Raw genomic sequence first — 15,775 nt, forward strand, 5'->3', positions numbered from 1 at the left:
TCCCTCTCCCTCTCCCCCCGTTCCCCCCTCTACCTCCCCCTACCTCTCTCCCTCTCTCCATTGCACGTTTCTTGCAGAAATCCAAAATATCAACCTATGAGAAGATGTGGGCCTTCATGAGCAGCCGCCAGCACACGGCTCTGGTCAAAAATAACGAGGAGGGATCGAGCGGGTCTTAACCACGGATTACGCCTTGCTGATGGAGTCGACCACCATCGAGTTTGTCACCCAGAGGAACTGCAACCTGACGCAGATCGGCGGCCTCATAGATTCCAAGACGTACGGAGTCGGTACTCCAATGGGTACGTAGCGAATCTAATGCACATCGTGCAAACTAATCAGGGGGACAATAAAACTAAATCCGGCCGTTGCGAGCGATTTGTACACACATTATTTATCACGGGTCTCTTAATGCTGGAATATGTCAAGCCGTTCCTTTTTGTGTGAAAGCCTTACTATGATAAATCTCCCTGTTCTATGTGCGCAGGGTAAACACATATTATTTAACCTATTGACTAATGAATTTTCTCTGCATGACTATGCCCTCTGTTATCTAATATAGGCAAACAATGTTTTTTTTGTTGTTATAAATCCCGATGATGTATGCGTCTGCAAATGGGAAGCACAAAATACACACAAGGTTGCCTCTATTAATAATTATTTTGATCCTGACCAAAATACCCACCAGAATGTTTAACATCAATTTTATAATCGAGTGCTAAATTATTTATTAGCTTATGAAATAGGGCTATGTGTATGATTTACATGTAATGAGAAGGCCAATATATATACGGTTTGCATTTGACAAAAAGGCCAATGTTTACAACTGAGTCTGGTTTTATTATTTCTATTATTAATGGAACTGGCGCAGAAATTACAACTGAGCGTTGAGAGTCAAGAGTGTTTCATTGTCATAGTAGACCAAGTGGACCCGTTGGGCCCAAACCTCTCCTGCATTGGTGCTGGTGCAGCACCCTCTCTTCCCCTCCACCCCTTCCCCCTCCCCCCTCCCCTCAACATTGGGCCCAAACCTCTCCTGCATTGGTGCTGGTGCAGCACCCTCTCTTCCCCTCCACCCCTTCCCCCCTCCCCCCTCCCCTCAACATCCCCCTCTCCCCCATCCCTCCCTCCTCCCCCTCCCCCCCTCCCACTCCCCTCCCCTCCCCTTCCCCCTCTCCCATCCCTCCCTCCTCCTCCCTCCCCCCTCCCCTCCCCTTCCCCCCTCCCCCCTCCCCCAACCCTCCCTCCTCCCCCTCCCTCATCCTCTCCCTTTCCCCCTCCCCCTCACTCACTCCTCTCCTCTCTCCCCCTCCCCCTCCCCTCCCTCCTCTCCTCCCTCCCCCTCCCCTCCCTCCTCTCCTCCCTCCCCCTCCCCTTCAGCTCCCTTCCTCCCCTCCCTCCTCCCCTCCTCTACTCCCCCCTCTCCTCCTCCTTCGCCCCTTCCCCTCCCTCCACCATCCTCCTCAATCCCCCTTATCCTCTCTCCTCCCCTCCCTCCTTCCCCCCTCCCTCCACCCCTCCCCCCTCCTCCCTCCCTCCTTCCCCCCTCCCTCCCACCCCTCCCCCCTCCCTCCCTCCCCTCCCTTCCCTCCCCCCTCACTCCATAGGAGATAAATTTAAACCTTAAAATGTGAATAACTTAAAAAAATATAACACCGATTTCAATGAAAAATCTTCCAAAGGGACGACGGTGAGTAAGGTGGGCCTAAAATTGTTGCGCTATCATGTACCGTTTTGGCTGTAGTTCAGGAACAAACAAACAAACAAACGAGAGTTTTAGTGTATCGATGTCCCAGATAGAACAATGAAATTCTTACTTGCAGCAGCACAACAGAATATGTAAACATAGTCACAAAATGCTGGAGTAACTCAGCAGGACAGGCAGCATCTCTGGAGAGAAGGAATGGGTGACGTTTCACGTCGAGACCCTTCTCAGACAATAGACAATAGGTGCAGGAGGAGGCCCATTCGGCCCTTCGAGCCAGCACCACCATTCAATGTGATCATGGCTGATCATTCTCAATCAGTACGCCGTTCCTGCCTTCTCCCCATACCCACTGACTCCACTATCCTTAAGAGCTCTATCTAGCTCTCTCTTGAACGCATTCAGAGAATTAGCCTCCACTGCCTTCTGAGACAGAGAATTCCACAGATTCACAACTCTCTGACTGAAAAAGTTTTTCCTCATCTCCGTTCTAAATGGCCTACCCCTTATTCTTAAACTGTGGCCCCTTGTTCTGGACTCCCCCCAACATTGGGAACATGTTTCCTGCCTCTAACGTGTCCAACCCCCTTAATAATCTTATATATTTCGATAAGATCCCCTCTCATCCATCTAAATTCCAGTGTATACAAGCCTAGTCGCTCCAGTCTTTCAACATAGGACAGTCACGCCATTCCGGAAATTAACATAGTAAACCTACGCTGCACGCCCTCAATAGCAAGAATATCCCTCTTCAAATTTGGAGACCAAAACTGCACACAGTACCTCCAGGTGTGGTCTCACTAGGGCCCTGTAAAACTGCAGAAGGACCTCTTTGCTCCTATACTCAACTCCACTTGTTATGAAGGCCAACATTCCATTGGCTTTCTTCACTGCCTGCTGTACCTGCATGCTTCCTTTCAGTGACTGATGTACTAGGACTGCCTGGTGCAACCTTTTTGCTCAGCGAGTGGTGGGTATTTAGAACGAGCTGGCAGAGGAGGTATTTGAGGCAGGTACTATAATATCATTTCACAGACACTGGAAACAATTATGTGTATTTGTTCCTAGGTACAGTTATAGGAATCGGTTGGTGGGATACGGGTCAAACGCGGGCAGGTGGTTCGAACGCAGATGGGGTATCATCTTCGGCAAGTTAAGCTGAAGGGCCTATTTCCGTGCTCTATGATTAATTATGAGCCTTGAGAACTCTCTTCCTCAAAGGGGAGTGCAAGAGGATATGGATCAAGCGCAGGCAGATGGGACTAGTGCAGCTGGACATTGTAGGCCGGTGTGGGCAAGTTGGGCCGAAGGGCCTGTTTCGACATGGAATCACTCTATGACTCGAAGGTTTGTAAGGTTTTTCTGGACAGGCCAGGAATGTGTTCATTCCATTCAATGATGGGGCGCACAGTACCTGAGGAGCCAGCAACCCACTCCGATTCCTAGTTCGCATGTCTGTACACTCAAACAATAATGTCGTGTCGTCATTCAGTTGTTTCAAGTGATGGTTTTAGCAGGGTGCTGTGATTCCGTGATACAGTGGGCGTCACGGTGGCGCAGCGGTAGAGTTGCTGCCTCACAGCGCCAGAGACCCGGGTTCGATCCTGACTACGGGTGCTGTCTGTACGGAGTTTGTACGTTCTCCCCGTGACCAGCGTAGGTTTTCTCCAGGAGCTCCGGTTTCCTCCCACGCTCCAAAGGTGTGCAGGTTTGCAGGTGAATTGGCTTCGGTAAAATTGCAAAAATCGTCCCTCGTATGTAGGACGGTGCTAGTGCGCGAGGATCGCTGGTCGGCGCAGACCCGATGGGCCGAGGGGCCTGTTTCCGAGCTGGCCCCCTGAAGTCTATAGAGAGAGAAGTCTACAAATTTGAAATTTAGCTTTTACTCATCTCTCATACTCTCTCAAACCTGCTGTGCATTTCTAGCGTTTCCAGTTTACGTTTTATAATTTTCAGCATCTGCAATATTTGCGTTTGTTCTGACCGTCACGTCTGGTTTGCATTGGGAACACTCATGTCATAAGTTCATAAGTTCTAGGAGCAGAATTAGGCCATTCGGCCCATCAAGTCTACTCCACCATTCGATCATGGCTGATCTATCTCTCCCTCCCAACCCCATTCTCCTGCCTTTTCCCCGTAACCCCTGACTCCTGTACAAATCAAGAATCTATCTATCTACCCACCCAAATGTTGTTATAGGACCTGTCTCAACTACTTCCTCTGGCAGCTCGTTCCATATAACGCTATCTTTCCCTCTCAACCCCATTCTCCTGCCTTCTCCCCATAGCCCCGGATGGCCGTACTAATCAGGAATTTGTTAATCTCCACCTTAAACGTATCCATTGACTTGACCTCCACAGCCGTCTGTGGCAATGAACTCCACAGATTCACCACCATCTGACTAAATACATTTCTCATCATCTCCTTTCTAAAGGTACGTCCTTTAATTCTGAGGCTATGGCCTCTGGTCCGAGACTCTCCCACTGGTGGAAACAATGTCTGATTGGCATTTTCTAGATTCCTCCATCATTGCAAAACAACAGCAAAAATAAAATCAAAGAGAGACTTCTAAACTGGAATCTACAGGTCATCACGAACAAGTGATACAGATGCTTTCTCAAACTTGCATCAAACTCCTTTCAACAAGCATCTTCGTGGGGAACGTGCTTCAAATTCAATGAAGCAAAGGCCACGGAGCAGAGATGAAGGGAAGAGACTTCCTCTGGTGTATTCCGGATAAATTATAAATGTGGAGGGACTGTTGGCAAATTTCATTGCAGATACTCTGAGGCAGTGGGAACAGCGCAATTCAAATATTTAAACCCAGAAACGCCGCAGTGGCCGATCCAAACTTTTAAAGTCATAGAGTCATAGAGTGACACTGTGTGGAAACAGGCCCTTCGGCCCAACTCGCCCACACCGGCACTCCTGCACCTATTGTCTATTGTCTATTGAAACATAGAAACATCGAAACATAGAAAATAGGTGCAGGAGTAGGCCACTCTGCCCTTCGAGCCTGCACCGCCATTCAATATGATCATGGCTGATCATCCAAGTCAGTATCCCGTGCCTGCCTTCTCTCCATACCCCCTGATCCCTTTAGCCACAAGGGCCACATCTAACTCCCTCTTAAATATAGCCAATGAACTGGCCTCAACTACCCTCTGTGGCAGAGAATTCCACAGACTCACCACTCTCTGTGTGAAAAAAAACGTTCTCATCTCGGTTCTAAAAGACTTCCCCCCTTATCCTTAAACTGTGACCCCTTGTTCTGGACTTCCCCAACATCGGGAACAATCTTCCTGCATCTAGCCTGTCCAACCCATTTAAGAATTTTGTAAGTTTCTATAAGATCCCCCCTCAATCTTAATCTCGTTGTACCCCTGGGTACAATGACAATAAAGATATATTGTATTGTATCTTCTAAATTCCAGCGAGTACAAGCTGAGTCTATCCAGTCTTTCTTCATATGAAAGTCCTGCCATCCCAGGAATCAATCTGGTGAACCTTCTCGGTACTCCCTCTATTGAAGAGAGATGCGTTGCCATGAAGTGAGCTCACCTCCACTTGCTGGGGCAACTGTTAAGGACGGAAGCAGTTCCTAACCCGACGACAACGTGCCATACGACAGTCATACGCTGTGAATCACCTTCGATTAATTATTTCATCAAAGGCCAGAAGTTCTGACAACCGACCCGACCGAAAAAATGCTCTCACATTATCTGGAAATGCTGCAAATCCTTCACTGTATTAGGAAAAGAAAAGTTATTCTGCGTTGTTTAACCCAGCCAATTCAATCTGGTGAAGCAACAAATATTATTCTATTAGACCTCTGCAACTTGCTCTGAGTCATACAACCAGTCAGGAGTTGAGAACCATGAATTATTTATCTTGTGCTCAGCATAAAAGACCATTCTTCAAGCCATAAATGATCAGAAATGAGATGCCTGTATTATTTATGGGCTCTTTGCAGGAACGATGCATTCCAAACAACATGGAGCCTAATATTGTATTAGCGGGTAACGTGATCTCGGCAATCGTGATAAGTGATGTCGATGGTCAGACGACTGCTGGAACGGTTCATGCCATCACTCCGTCAGACGAGGCCTGCGCATAATGCAGACAATGTGGCCCGGATTGTGCAGGAGTGATGATGACAACCCTGTCAGCGTTCACCGCCTTTAAACGACGATACTGACACTACCTATTGCGCTGAATACACATGCACAGTTGAAAGAATCAAAATGGAGATTGAAACTTACCGATTAGTTCCGTTTTGGATCAGAGATGCAGCGCGGAAACAGGCCCTTCGGCTCACTGGGTCCGCACCGACCAGCGATCCATGGAAACGTAGAAAATAGGTGCAGGAGTAGGCCATTCGGCCCTTCGAGCCAGCACCGCCATTCAATATGATCGTGGCTGATCATCCACAATCAGTACCCCGTTACTGCTTTCTCCCCAAATCCCTTGATCCCCGCACACTAGCACTATTTCAACACACACTAGGGACAATTTCCATTTATACCAAGGTAATTAGTTGGGCGGCACGGTGGCGCAGCGGTAGAGTTGCTGCCTTACAGCGAATGCAGCGCCGGAGACTCAGGTTCGATCCTGACTACGGGCGCCGTCTGTACGGAGTTTGTACGTTCTCCCCGTGACCTGCGTGGGTTTTCTCCGAGATCTTCGGTTTCCTCCCACACTCCAAAGACGTACAGGTATGTAGGTCAATTGACTGGGTAAATGTAAAAAAAAATTGTCCCTAGTGTGTGTAGGATAGTGTTAATGTGCGGGGATCGCTGGGCGGCACGGACCCGGTGGGCCGAAGGGCCTGTTTCCGCGCTGTATGTCTAAATCTAAAAATCTAAAAAAACTTCTACGTCTTTGGAGTGTGGGAGGAAACCGGAGATCTCGGAGAAAACCCACGCAGGTCACGGGGGAACATTCAAACGAACACTATCCTACACACTAGGGACAATTTAGCAATTTTATTACCGAGGCCAATTAGCCTACAAACCTGTAGGCCTTTGGAGTGTGGGAGGAAGCCCAAGCACACGGAGAAAATCCAAGCAGATCACGGGGAGAACGTACAAACTCCGTACAGACAGCAGCCGTAGTCAGGATCGAACCAGGGTCCCTGGCGCTGTAAGGCAGCAACTCTACCGCTGCACCACCGTGACAGGAAAAATGTTCCCCATGCCGGGAGAGTCCAGAATCAGGGGTCACAGTTAAAGAATAAGGGGTAGGACTGAGATGAGGAACGTTTTTTCACCCAGAGTTGTGAATCTGTGGAATTCACTGCCACAGAAGGCAGTGGAGGCCAATTCACTGGATGTTTTCAAGAGAGCGTTAGATTTAGCTCTTGGGGCCAACGGAATCAAGGGATATGGGAAAAAAGCAGGAACGGGGTACTGATTTTGGATGATCAGCCATGATCATATTGAATGGTGATGCTGGCTCGAAGGGCCGAATGGGCCTACTCCTGCACCTATTTTCTATGTTTCAATGTTTCTATGATGGTGAGTGGGATGTGGGGAGAGAGGACGTGCTGGTGGGAGGAGGAATCAAGCGAACAATCGAAATGTGACACTGCCACTTCTGGAATTTTCCATCCATTTAGAACGGAGATGAGGAAGAACTTTTTCAGTCAGAGAGTGGTGAAGGTGTGGAATTCTCTGCCTCAGAAGGCAGTGGAGGCCAGTTCGTTGGATGCTTTCAAGAGAGAGCTGGATAGAGCTCTTAAGGATAGCGGAGTGAGGGGGTATGGGGAGAAGCCAGGAACGGGGTACTGATTGAGAGTGATCAGCCATGATCGCATTGAATGGCGGTGCTGGCTCGAAGGTCTGAATGGCCTACTCCTCCACCTATTGTCTATTGTCTATTGTCTATTCTTCAAAACCTTGTGGTCGAAACGTCAGATTTTGTTTTCTCATCCTGTTGCTGTGTTTAATGTTAGTGAATAGGTTCATAAGTTCTCGGAGCAGAATTGGGCCATTCGGCCTATCCAGTCTACTCCTCCATTCAATCATGGCTGATCTATCTCTCCCTCCTAACTCCATACCACAGATTCACCACACACTGACTAAAGAAATTCCTCCTCACCTCCGAACAGGCCAAAGGGTTTGTTCCCGCTCTGTATCTCTAAACTAAACTAAACTAAACCTAACTAAAAATATCAGGGCCGGCAACTGATGACCTCAGACAGAGTGGTTCCCTGATAGGCCAATTGCTGGCCAGTGTGGACAAGTTGGGCCGAAGGGCCTGTTTCCATGCTGTACGGCTCAATGATTTGTATTTCAAAGGGTGGGGGGGGGGGGGGGAACAAATCATTTAATTGTTGTAGTATAAACATATTTTGTGGTATAAATATATTTTTTCTTTCAGAAAGACATTGATAATGTGGGGAACAGGTCTGGGAACAGAGTATAGGAGCAGGGAGGTTCTGCTGCAGTTGTACAGGGCCTTAGTGAAATATTGTGTACAGTTTTGGTCTCCTAATCTGAGGAAAGACATTCTAGCCTCAGAGGGAGTACAGAGAAGGTTCACCATCCGAGATGTCCTCGTTTTTCAGAAAACGGGGCTTCCCCTCCTCCATTATAGATGAGGCTCTCACTAGAGTCTCTTCTACATCCCGCAGCTCCGCTCTTGCTCCCCATCCCCCCACTCGCAACAAGGACAGGATCCCCCTCGTTCTCACCTTCCACCCCACCAGCCAGCGGATCCAACATATCATCCACCAACATTTCCGTCACCTACAACAGGACCCCACCACTGGCCATATCTTCCCATCCCCTCCCCTCTCTGCATTCCGCAGAGACCGTTCCCTCCGCAACTCCCTGGTCCACTCGTCCCTTCCTACCCAAACCACCCTAACCCCGGGCACTTTCCCTTGCAACCGCACGAGATGCAACACCTGTCCCTTTACCTCCCCCCTCAACTCCATCAAAGGACCCAAACATTCTTTCCAGGTGAGACAGAGGTTCACCTGCACCTCCTCCAACCTCATCTATTGCATCCGCTGCTCTAGATGTCAACTCATCTATATCGGCGAAACCAAGCGCAGGCTCGGCGATCGCTTCGCTGAACACCTGCGCTCGGTCCGCATTAACGCCACTGATCTCCCGGTGGCCCAGCACTTCAACTCCCCCTCCCATTCCCAGTCTGACCTCTCTGTCATGGGCCTCCTCCAGTGCCATAGTGAGGCCCGCCGGAAATTGGAGGAGCAGCACCTCATATTTCGCCTGGGCAGTTTGCGGCCCGGTGGTATGAACGTTGACTTCTCCAACTTCAGATAGCTCCTCTGTCCCTCCCTTCCCCTCCTCCTTCCCAGATCTCCCTCTATCTTCCTGTCTCCACCTATATCCTTCCTTTGTCCCACCCCCGACATCAGTCTGAAGAAGGGTCTCGACCCGAAACGTCACCCATTCCTTCTCTCCCAAGATGCTGCCTGACCTGCTGAGTTACTCCAGCATTTTGTGAATAAATCGATTTGTACCAGCATCTGCAGTTATTTTCTTATACTACTGGATAGACTAGGCTTATACTCGCTGGAATTTAGAAGACTGAGGGGGAATCTTATAGAAACATATAAAATTCTTAAGGGGTTGGAGAGGCTAGATGCGGGAAGATTGTTCCCGATGTTGGGGAAGTCCAGAACCAGTGGTCACAGCTTAAGGATAAAGGGGACGTCTTTTAGGACCAAGATGAGAAAACATTTCTTCACACAGAGAGTGATGAGTCTGTGGAATTCTCTGCCACAGAAGGTAGTTGAGGCCAGTTCATTGGCTATATTTAAGAGGGAGTTAGATGTGGCCCTTGTGGCTAAAGGGATCAGGGGGTATGGAGAGAAGGCAGGTACAGGTTACTGAGCTGGATGATCAGCCATGATCATATTGAATGGCGGTGCAGGCTCGAAGGGCCGAATGGCCTACTCCTGCACCTATTTTCTATGTTTCTATCAAAGCTTGTGGAGTCTAGAACTCTGCCAAAAGATATCTTTCATTTCAAAGCTCTTAGCAGAACTACTTGACATGAAGGACTCCCAATGTACGATAGAGTGAACACATTCTTCATTGGCCCTGAAAACCTGAGTTCGCAAATCTTATTAGAGACCACCGGGCTACAGTTCTTATTTTATCAAATCCACGGAGAAAGTCTTGATTGAGTTCATGTGATTTATCGGCCGAGTTTTATTGGATCAATTACCGGATTATTTTTAACAAACAGCATTTTGTCTGATAATGGATGCACTCACATCATTATAAAGAGCAGGCTGAAGTGTTCTTTGTACGAATGTTGCATTTTTAATGCAACTGCTGGCTGAATCCACAATCCTGATCCAATATAGCACAAGGATAAAGAGGACTCTCGCTCGGCCTTGTAGATGTTTCACTTTCATGTTGCAGCCTGCTCGTGCTTTGGGTTTAGAAACATAGAAACATAGAAAATAGGTGCAGGAGGAGGCCATTCAAGAGACTGCTGCATGTTCGTTTAAAAACTGAAGTCAAGTGTCTGTAGATAGGCACAAAATGCTGGAGTAACTGAACGGGACAGGCAGCATCTCGGGAGAGAAGGAATGGGTGATGTTTTTCGAGCTCGTCAGGGGAACAGGAAAGGGGGAGATATAGAAGGGCCCTAGTGAGACCGCACCTGGAGTATTGTGTGCAGTTTTGGTCTCCAAATTTGAGGAAGGGTATTCTTGCTATTGAGGGCGTGCAGCGTAGGTTTACTAGGTTAATTCCCGGAATGGCGGGACTGTGATATGTTGAAAGACTGGAGCGACTAGGCTTGTACACACTGGAATTTAGAAGGATGAGAGGAGATCTTATCGAAACGTATAAGATTATTAAGGGGTTGGACACGTTAGAGGCAGGAAACATGTTCCCAATGTTGGGAGAGTCCAGAACAAGGGGCCACAGTTTAAGAATAAGGGGTAGGCCATTTAGAACGGAGTTGAGGAAAGAAGGCAAGAGAATGAGGTTGAGAGGAAAAGATAGATCAGCCATGATTGAATGGCAGGGTAGACTTGATGGGCCGAATGGCCTAATTCTGCTGCTATCACTCATGAACATGATAAATGCATGCCATTTTTGCTGGTAATTTTGGACTTCGCTCTGAGAGACATTATTTAAGAGTTTCGCTGAACACTTACACTCAGTCCATCAAGGCCTGCTGGATCTCCCGGTTGCTAAACATTTTAACTCCCCATCCCATTCCCACACCAACCTTTCTGGGCCTTTCCCCGCTGCCAGAGTGAGGCCACATACAAACTGGAGGAACAGCACCTCATATTCTGCTTGGGGAGCTTACCACCCAAGGTGGTCACGGTGGCGCAGTGGTAGAGTTATAGACAATAGACAATAGGTGCAGGAGGAGGCCATTCGGCCCTTCGAGCCAGCACCGCCATTCAATGTGATCATGGCTGATCATTCTCAATCAGTACCCCGTTCCTGCCTTCTCCCCATACCCCCTGACTCCGCTATCCTTAAGAGCTCTATCCAGCTCTCCCTTGAATGCATTCAGAGAATTGGCCTCCACTGCCTTCTGAGGCAGAGAATTCCACAGATTCACAACTCCCTGACTGAAAAAGGCTTTCCTCAACTCCGTTCTAAATGGCCTAACCCTTATTCTTAAACTGTGGCCCCTGGTTCTGGACTCCCCCAACATTGGGAACATGTTTCCTGCCTCTAACGTGTCCAACAGTTGCTGCCTTATAGTGGGTGCAGCTTCGGAGACCCCGGGTTCAATCCTGATTACGGGCGCCGTCTGTACGGAGTTTGTACGTTCTCCCCGTGACCTGCGTGGGTTTTCTCCGAGATCTTCGGTTTCCTCCCACACTCCAAAGACGTACAGGTTTGTAGGTTAATTGGCTTGGTGAATGTAAAACCTGTCCCTAGTGGGTGTGTGTTAATGTGCGGTGATCGCTGGTGGTCGCGGACCCGGTGGGCAGAAGAGCCTGTTTCCGCGCTGTATCTCTAAAACTAAAAAAACACCCAATGGTATGAACATTGAATTCTCCAATGTTAGGTAGCCCCTCACTAACCCCCACTCCCCCCCCCCCCCCCCGTCCCCCCGTCCCGGTGACCCACCCCTAGACTCCCACCTATTTCATCCTTTCCCCTCTCGCCTCCCTCACCACTTTCCTCCCTCCGGTTTTACAATCCGCGACTCTTCCAAAACCGCTACAACCTTCATTGGGCGGCACGGTGGCGCAGCGGTAGAGTTGCTGCCTTACAGCGAATGCAGCGCCGTCAGAGACTCAGGTTCGATCCTGACTACGGGCGCCGTCTGTACGGAGTTTGTACGTTCTCCCCGCGACCTGCGTGGGTTTTCTCCGAGATCTTCGGTTTCCTCCCACACTCCAAGGACGTACAGGTTTGTAGGTTAATTGACTGGGTAAATGTAAAAATTGTTCCTAGTGTGCGTAGGATAGTGTTAATGTGCGGGGATCGCTGGGCGGCGCGGACTCGGGGGGCCGAAGGGCCTGTTTCCGCGCTGTATCTCTAAATCTAAATCTAAATCATTCCTTTCTCATCTCTGGCTTTTTGTCCCAACCATCCGCCTATCAAACCGGAACATAGACACACAATGCTGGAGTAACTCAGCAGGTCAGGCAGTATCTCTTGAGAAGGAATGGGTGACGGTTCGGGTTGACCTGAAACGTCACCCATTCCTTCTCTCCAGAGTTGCTGCCTGCCCCGCTGAGTTACTCCATCATTTTGTGTCTATCTTCGATATATAACCATCGTTTGCAGTTCCTTCCTAGACATGCCTATCGGACTGCCCTACTCCTCACCTGTGTCGACCTATTACCTTTCCGGCTTTGTCCTGCCTCTCGCCTCTTCCAACGTTTTTCTCTCCTCTAGTCTGAAGTAGGTACCCGATGCGAAGATCTCCAGAGGCGTTGCCTGGCCCGCTAAGTTACTCCAGCACTTTGTGTCCTATTGTGCATTAACCAGCATCTGCAGTTCCTCTTTTCTTCTTATTTAAGAGGTCTTTCTACCGTTTTTTTTGTTTCTTGTTTGTTTGGATAATTAGATGTTAAATTGCTTTTTATAGCTGTTGCTGACAAAATAATGATCCCTTTAACCATGACTTTCTGCTGTGTTGTTCCAAGGGGAGGAAGGCAATCTGCGATGTTCTATGATTCATTTCCTTCTTTATGAATGTGTTTGAACAAATTTGCTTTCAGTTTGTTTCAATTCCAAAAGCCACTTAGCTCTTTTTTAATATTCCATTGATGTTTTACACTTGCTGATTTTAATCTACATTTTGTCTTTGTCCAAGTTATAATGAAGAGGATCTTTTCTTTCATTATCAACTGAAAACATTTAGCTCTTGCACAAACTTTTTGCTGTTTGAATTGCCACCACTCATTCATAGCACGAGGATTTGAGTATAGGAGCAGGGAGGTTCTGCTGCAGTTGTACAGGGCCTTGGTGAGACCACACCTGGAGTATTGTGTACAGTTTTGGTCTCCTAATCTGAGGAAAGACATTCTAGCCTTAGAGGGAGTACAGAGAAGGTTCACCAGATTGATCCCTGGGATGGCAGGACTTTCATATGAAGAAAGACTGGATAGACTGGGCTTGTACTCGCTGGAATTTAGAAGACTGAGGGGGGATCTTACTGAAACATATAAAATTCTTAAGGGGTTGGAGAGGCTAGATGTGGGAAGATTGTTCCCGATGTTGGGGAAGTCCAGAACCAGGGGTCACAGCTTAAGGATAAGGGGGAAGTCTTTTAGGACCGAGATGAGAAAACATTTCTTCACACAGAGAGTGGTGAGTCTGTGGAATTCTCTGCCACAGAAGGTGGTTGAGGCCAGTTCATTGGCTATATTTAAGAGGGAGTTAGATGTGGCCCTTGTGGCTAAAGGGATTAGGGGGTATGGAGAGAAGGCAGGTACAGGTTACTGAGCTGGATGATCAGCCATGATCATATTGAATGGCGGTGCAGGCTCGAAGGGCCGAATGGCCTACTCCTGCACCTATTTTCTATGTTTCTATGTTTCTATTCATCCATCGATTGATGAGAATGGGCCAAGATATGTGAGGGCATTTCTCTGCCATCAGTTTGTGGATGTTGCCAGTACTCACAGACAGGAGAGTCACAGAGTCACGAAACGTGGAAACAGGTCCTACGGCCCAATTTGCCCACACAGGCCAACATGTTCCATCTACACTAGTCCCACCTGTCTGCATTTTGCCCATATCCCTGTCAGCCACATGGTCAGATAGAAGCCTGTTCAGTTATTCTTGTTGGCATAACATATTCACTTAAGATCGACACAAAATGCTGTAGTAACTCAGCGGGACAGGCAGCGTCTCCGGAGAGAAGGAATGGGTGACAATAGACAATAGACAATAGACAATAGGTGCAGGAGTAGGCCATTCAGCCCTTCGAGCCAGCACCGCCATTCAATGCGATCATGGCTGATCACTCTCAATCAGTACCCCGTTCCTGCCTTCTCCCCATACCCCCTCACTCCGCTATCCTTAAGAGCTCTATCCAGCTCTCTCTTGAAAGCATCCAACGAACTGGCTTCCACTGCCTTCTGAGGCAGAGAATTCCACACCTTCACCACTCTCTGACTGAAAAAGTTCTTCCTCATCTCCGTTCTAAATGGCCTACCCCTTATTCTTAAACTGTGGCCCCTTGTTCTGGACTCCCCCAACATTGGGAACATGTTTCCTGCCTCTAATGTGTCCAATCCCCTAATTATCTTATATGTTTCAATAAGATACCCCCTCATCCTTCTAAATTCCAGTGTATACAAGCCCAATCGCTCCAGCCTTTCAACATTCGGCAGTCCTGCCATTCCGGGAATTAACCTAGAGAAGGAATGCGTGACGTTTTGGGTCCAGACCCTTCTTCAGCCAATTAACCAACAAAATCTGAAGATGGACACAAAAGTCTGAAGAAAGGGGCTCGACCCGGAAATGTCATCTCTCCAGAGATGCTGCCTGTCCCGCTGAGTTACTCCAGCGTTTTGTGTCTATCTTCGGTTTAAACCAGCATCTGCAGTTCCTTCTTACACATCCTACAAACCTGTCTGGCTTTGGAGTGTGGGAGGAAACTGGAATGGATGCAGGTCATGGGGAGAACGTACAAACTTCGTTCAGACAGCGCCCGTAGTCAGGATCGAACCCGGCTCTCTGGTGCTGTAAGGCAGCAACTCTAACGCTGTGCCACCGTGCCGCCCTTAATAATGCTACATTAATAATGGGCTGAGCTATTTGTTGGATTTGGGCTCGATAAGATAGAATGTATAAACTCACAGTAGGAAATGTAGTTGAATTTATGCCAAAAACATGGGAAAGATTATAAGCACTGACGACCAATTTGAAGAAAATGCTTTAATCTGTGTATTAAAATACTGGACGGACAAATGTCATATTCATTCTAGAAACATAGAAAACATAGAAAATAGGTGCAAGAAGAAGCCATTTGGGCCTTCGAGCCAGCACCGCCATTCATTGTGATCATGGCTAATCACCCACAATCAGTAACCCGTGCCTGCCTTCTCCCCATATCCCTTGATTCCGCTAGCCCCTAGAGCTCCATCTAACTCTCTTTTAAATTCATTCCAGTGAATTTGCCGCCACTGCCTTCTGTGGCAGAGAATTCCACAAATTCACAACTCTCTGGGTGAAAAAGTTCTTTTTCATCTCAGTTTTAAATGGCCTCCCCTTTACTCTAAGACTCTGGCCCCTGGTTCTGGACTCCCCCCAAAATTGGGAACATTTTTCCCGCATCTAGCTTGTCCAGTCCTTTTGTAATTTTATATGTTTCTCTTTGATCCCCTCTCATCCTCCTAAACTCCAGTGAATGTTATAATTGGCAATCGACCTTGGCTCGTCAGTTTGTTGAAACTTTTCTTTTTCCATGCTCTGAAAGAAAATGGTCCACTGTGAGTCCGTACATTATCACTCAGCTGGCTTGTTGGGGTTTAATGCTTTAGTTTAGCATGCAGAGTGCAAAATTGAAATGTGCAAACATGAAAAACTGTAATTAGCCTAAAATAACCGATGTGTATGTCAGGGCCTGTAATCATTGCTAGGGGAACAGAGA

General features: G+C 48.0%; 1 protein-coding gene across 1 annotated transcript in view; it reads left to right on the forward strand.

The window, feature by feature from the left end:
* The window catches only part of grik2 (glutamate receptor, ionotropic, kainate 2), a 463,075-nt gene that overhangs the window by 432,400 nt on the left and 14,900 nt on the right, over positions 1-15,775 (forward strand). Inside the window, 2 exon segments of the mRNA XM_078399849.1 lie at positions 78-162; positions 165-302. Of these exon segments, the coding sequence (XP_078255975.1) occupies positions 78-162; positions 165-302 (223 nt within the window).

The sequence above is a fragment of the Rhinoraja longicauda genome, chromosome 5, assembly GCF_053455715.1.
Source record: "Rhinoraja longicauda isolate Sanriku21f chromosome 5, sRhiLon1.1, whole genome shotgun sequence".
Taxonomy (NCBI): Eukaryota; Metazoa; Chordata; class Chondrichthyes; order Rajiformes; family Arhynchobatidae; genus Rhinoraja; species Rhinoraja longicauda.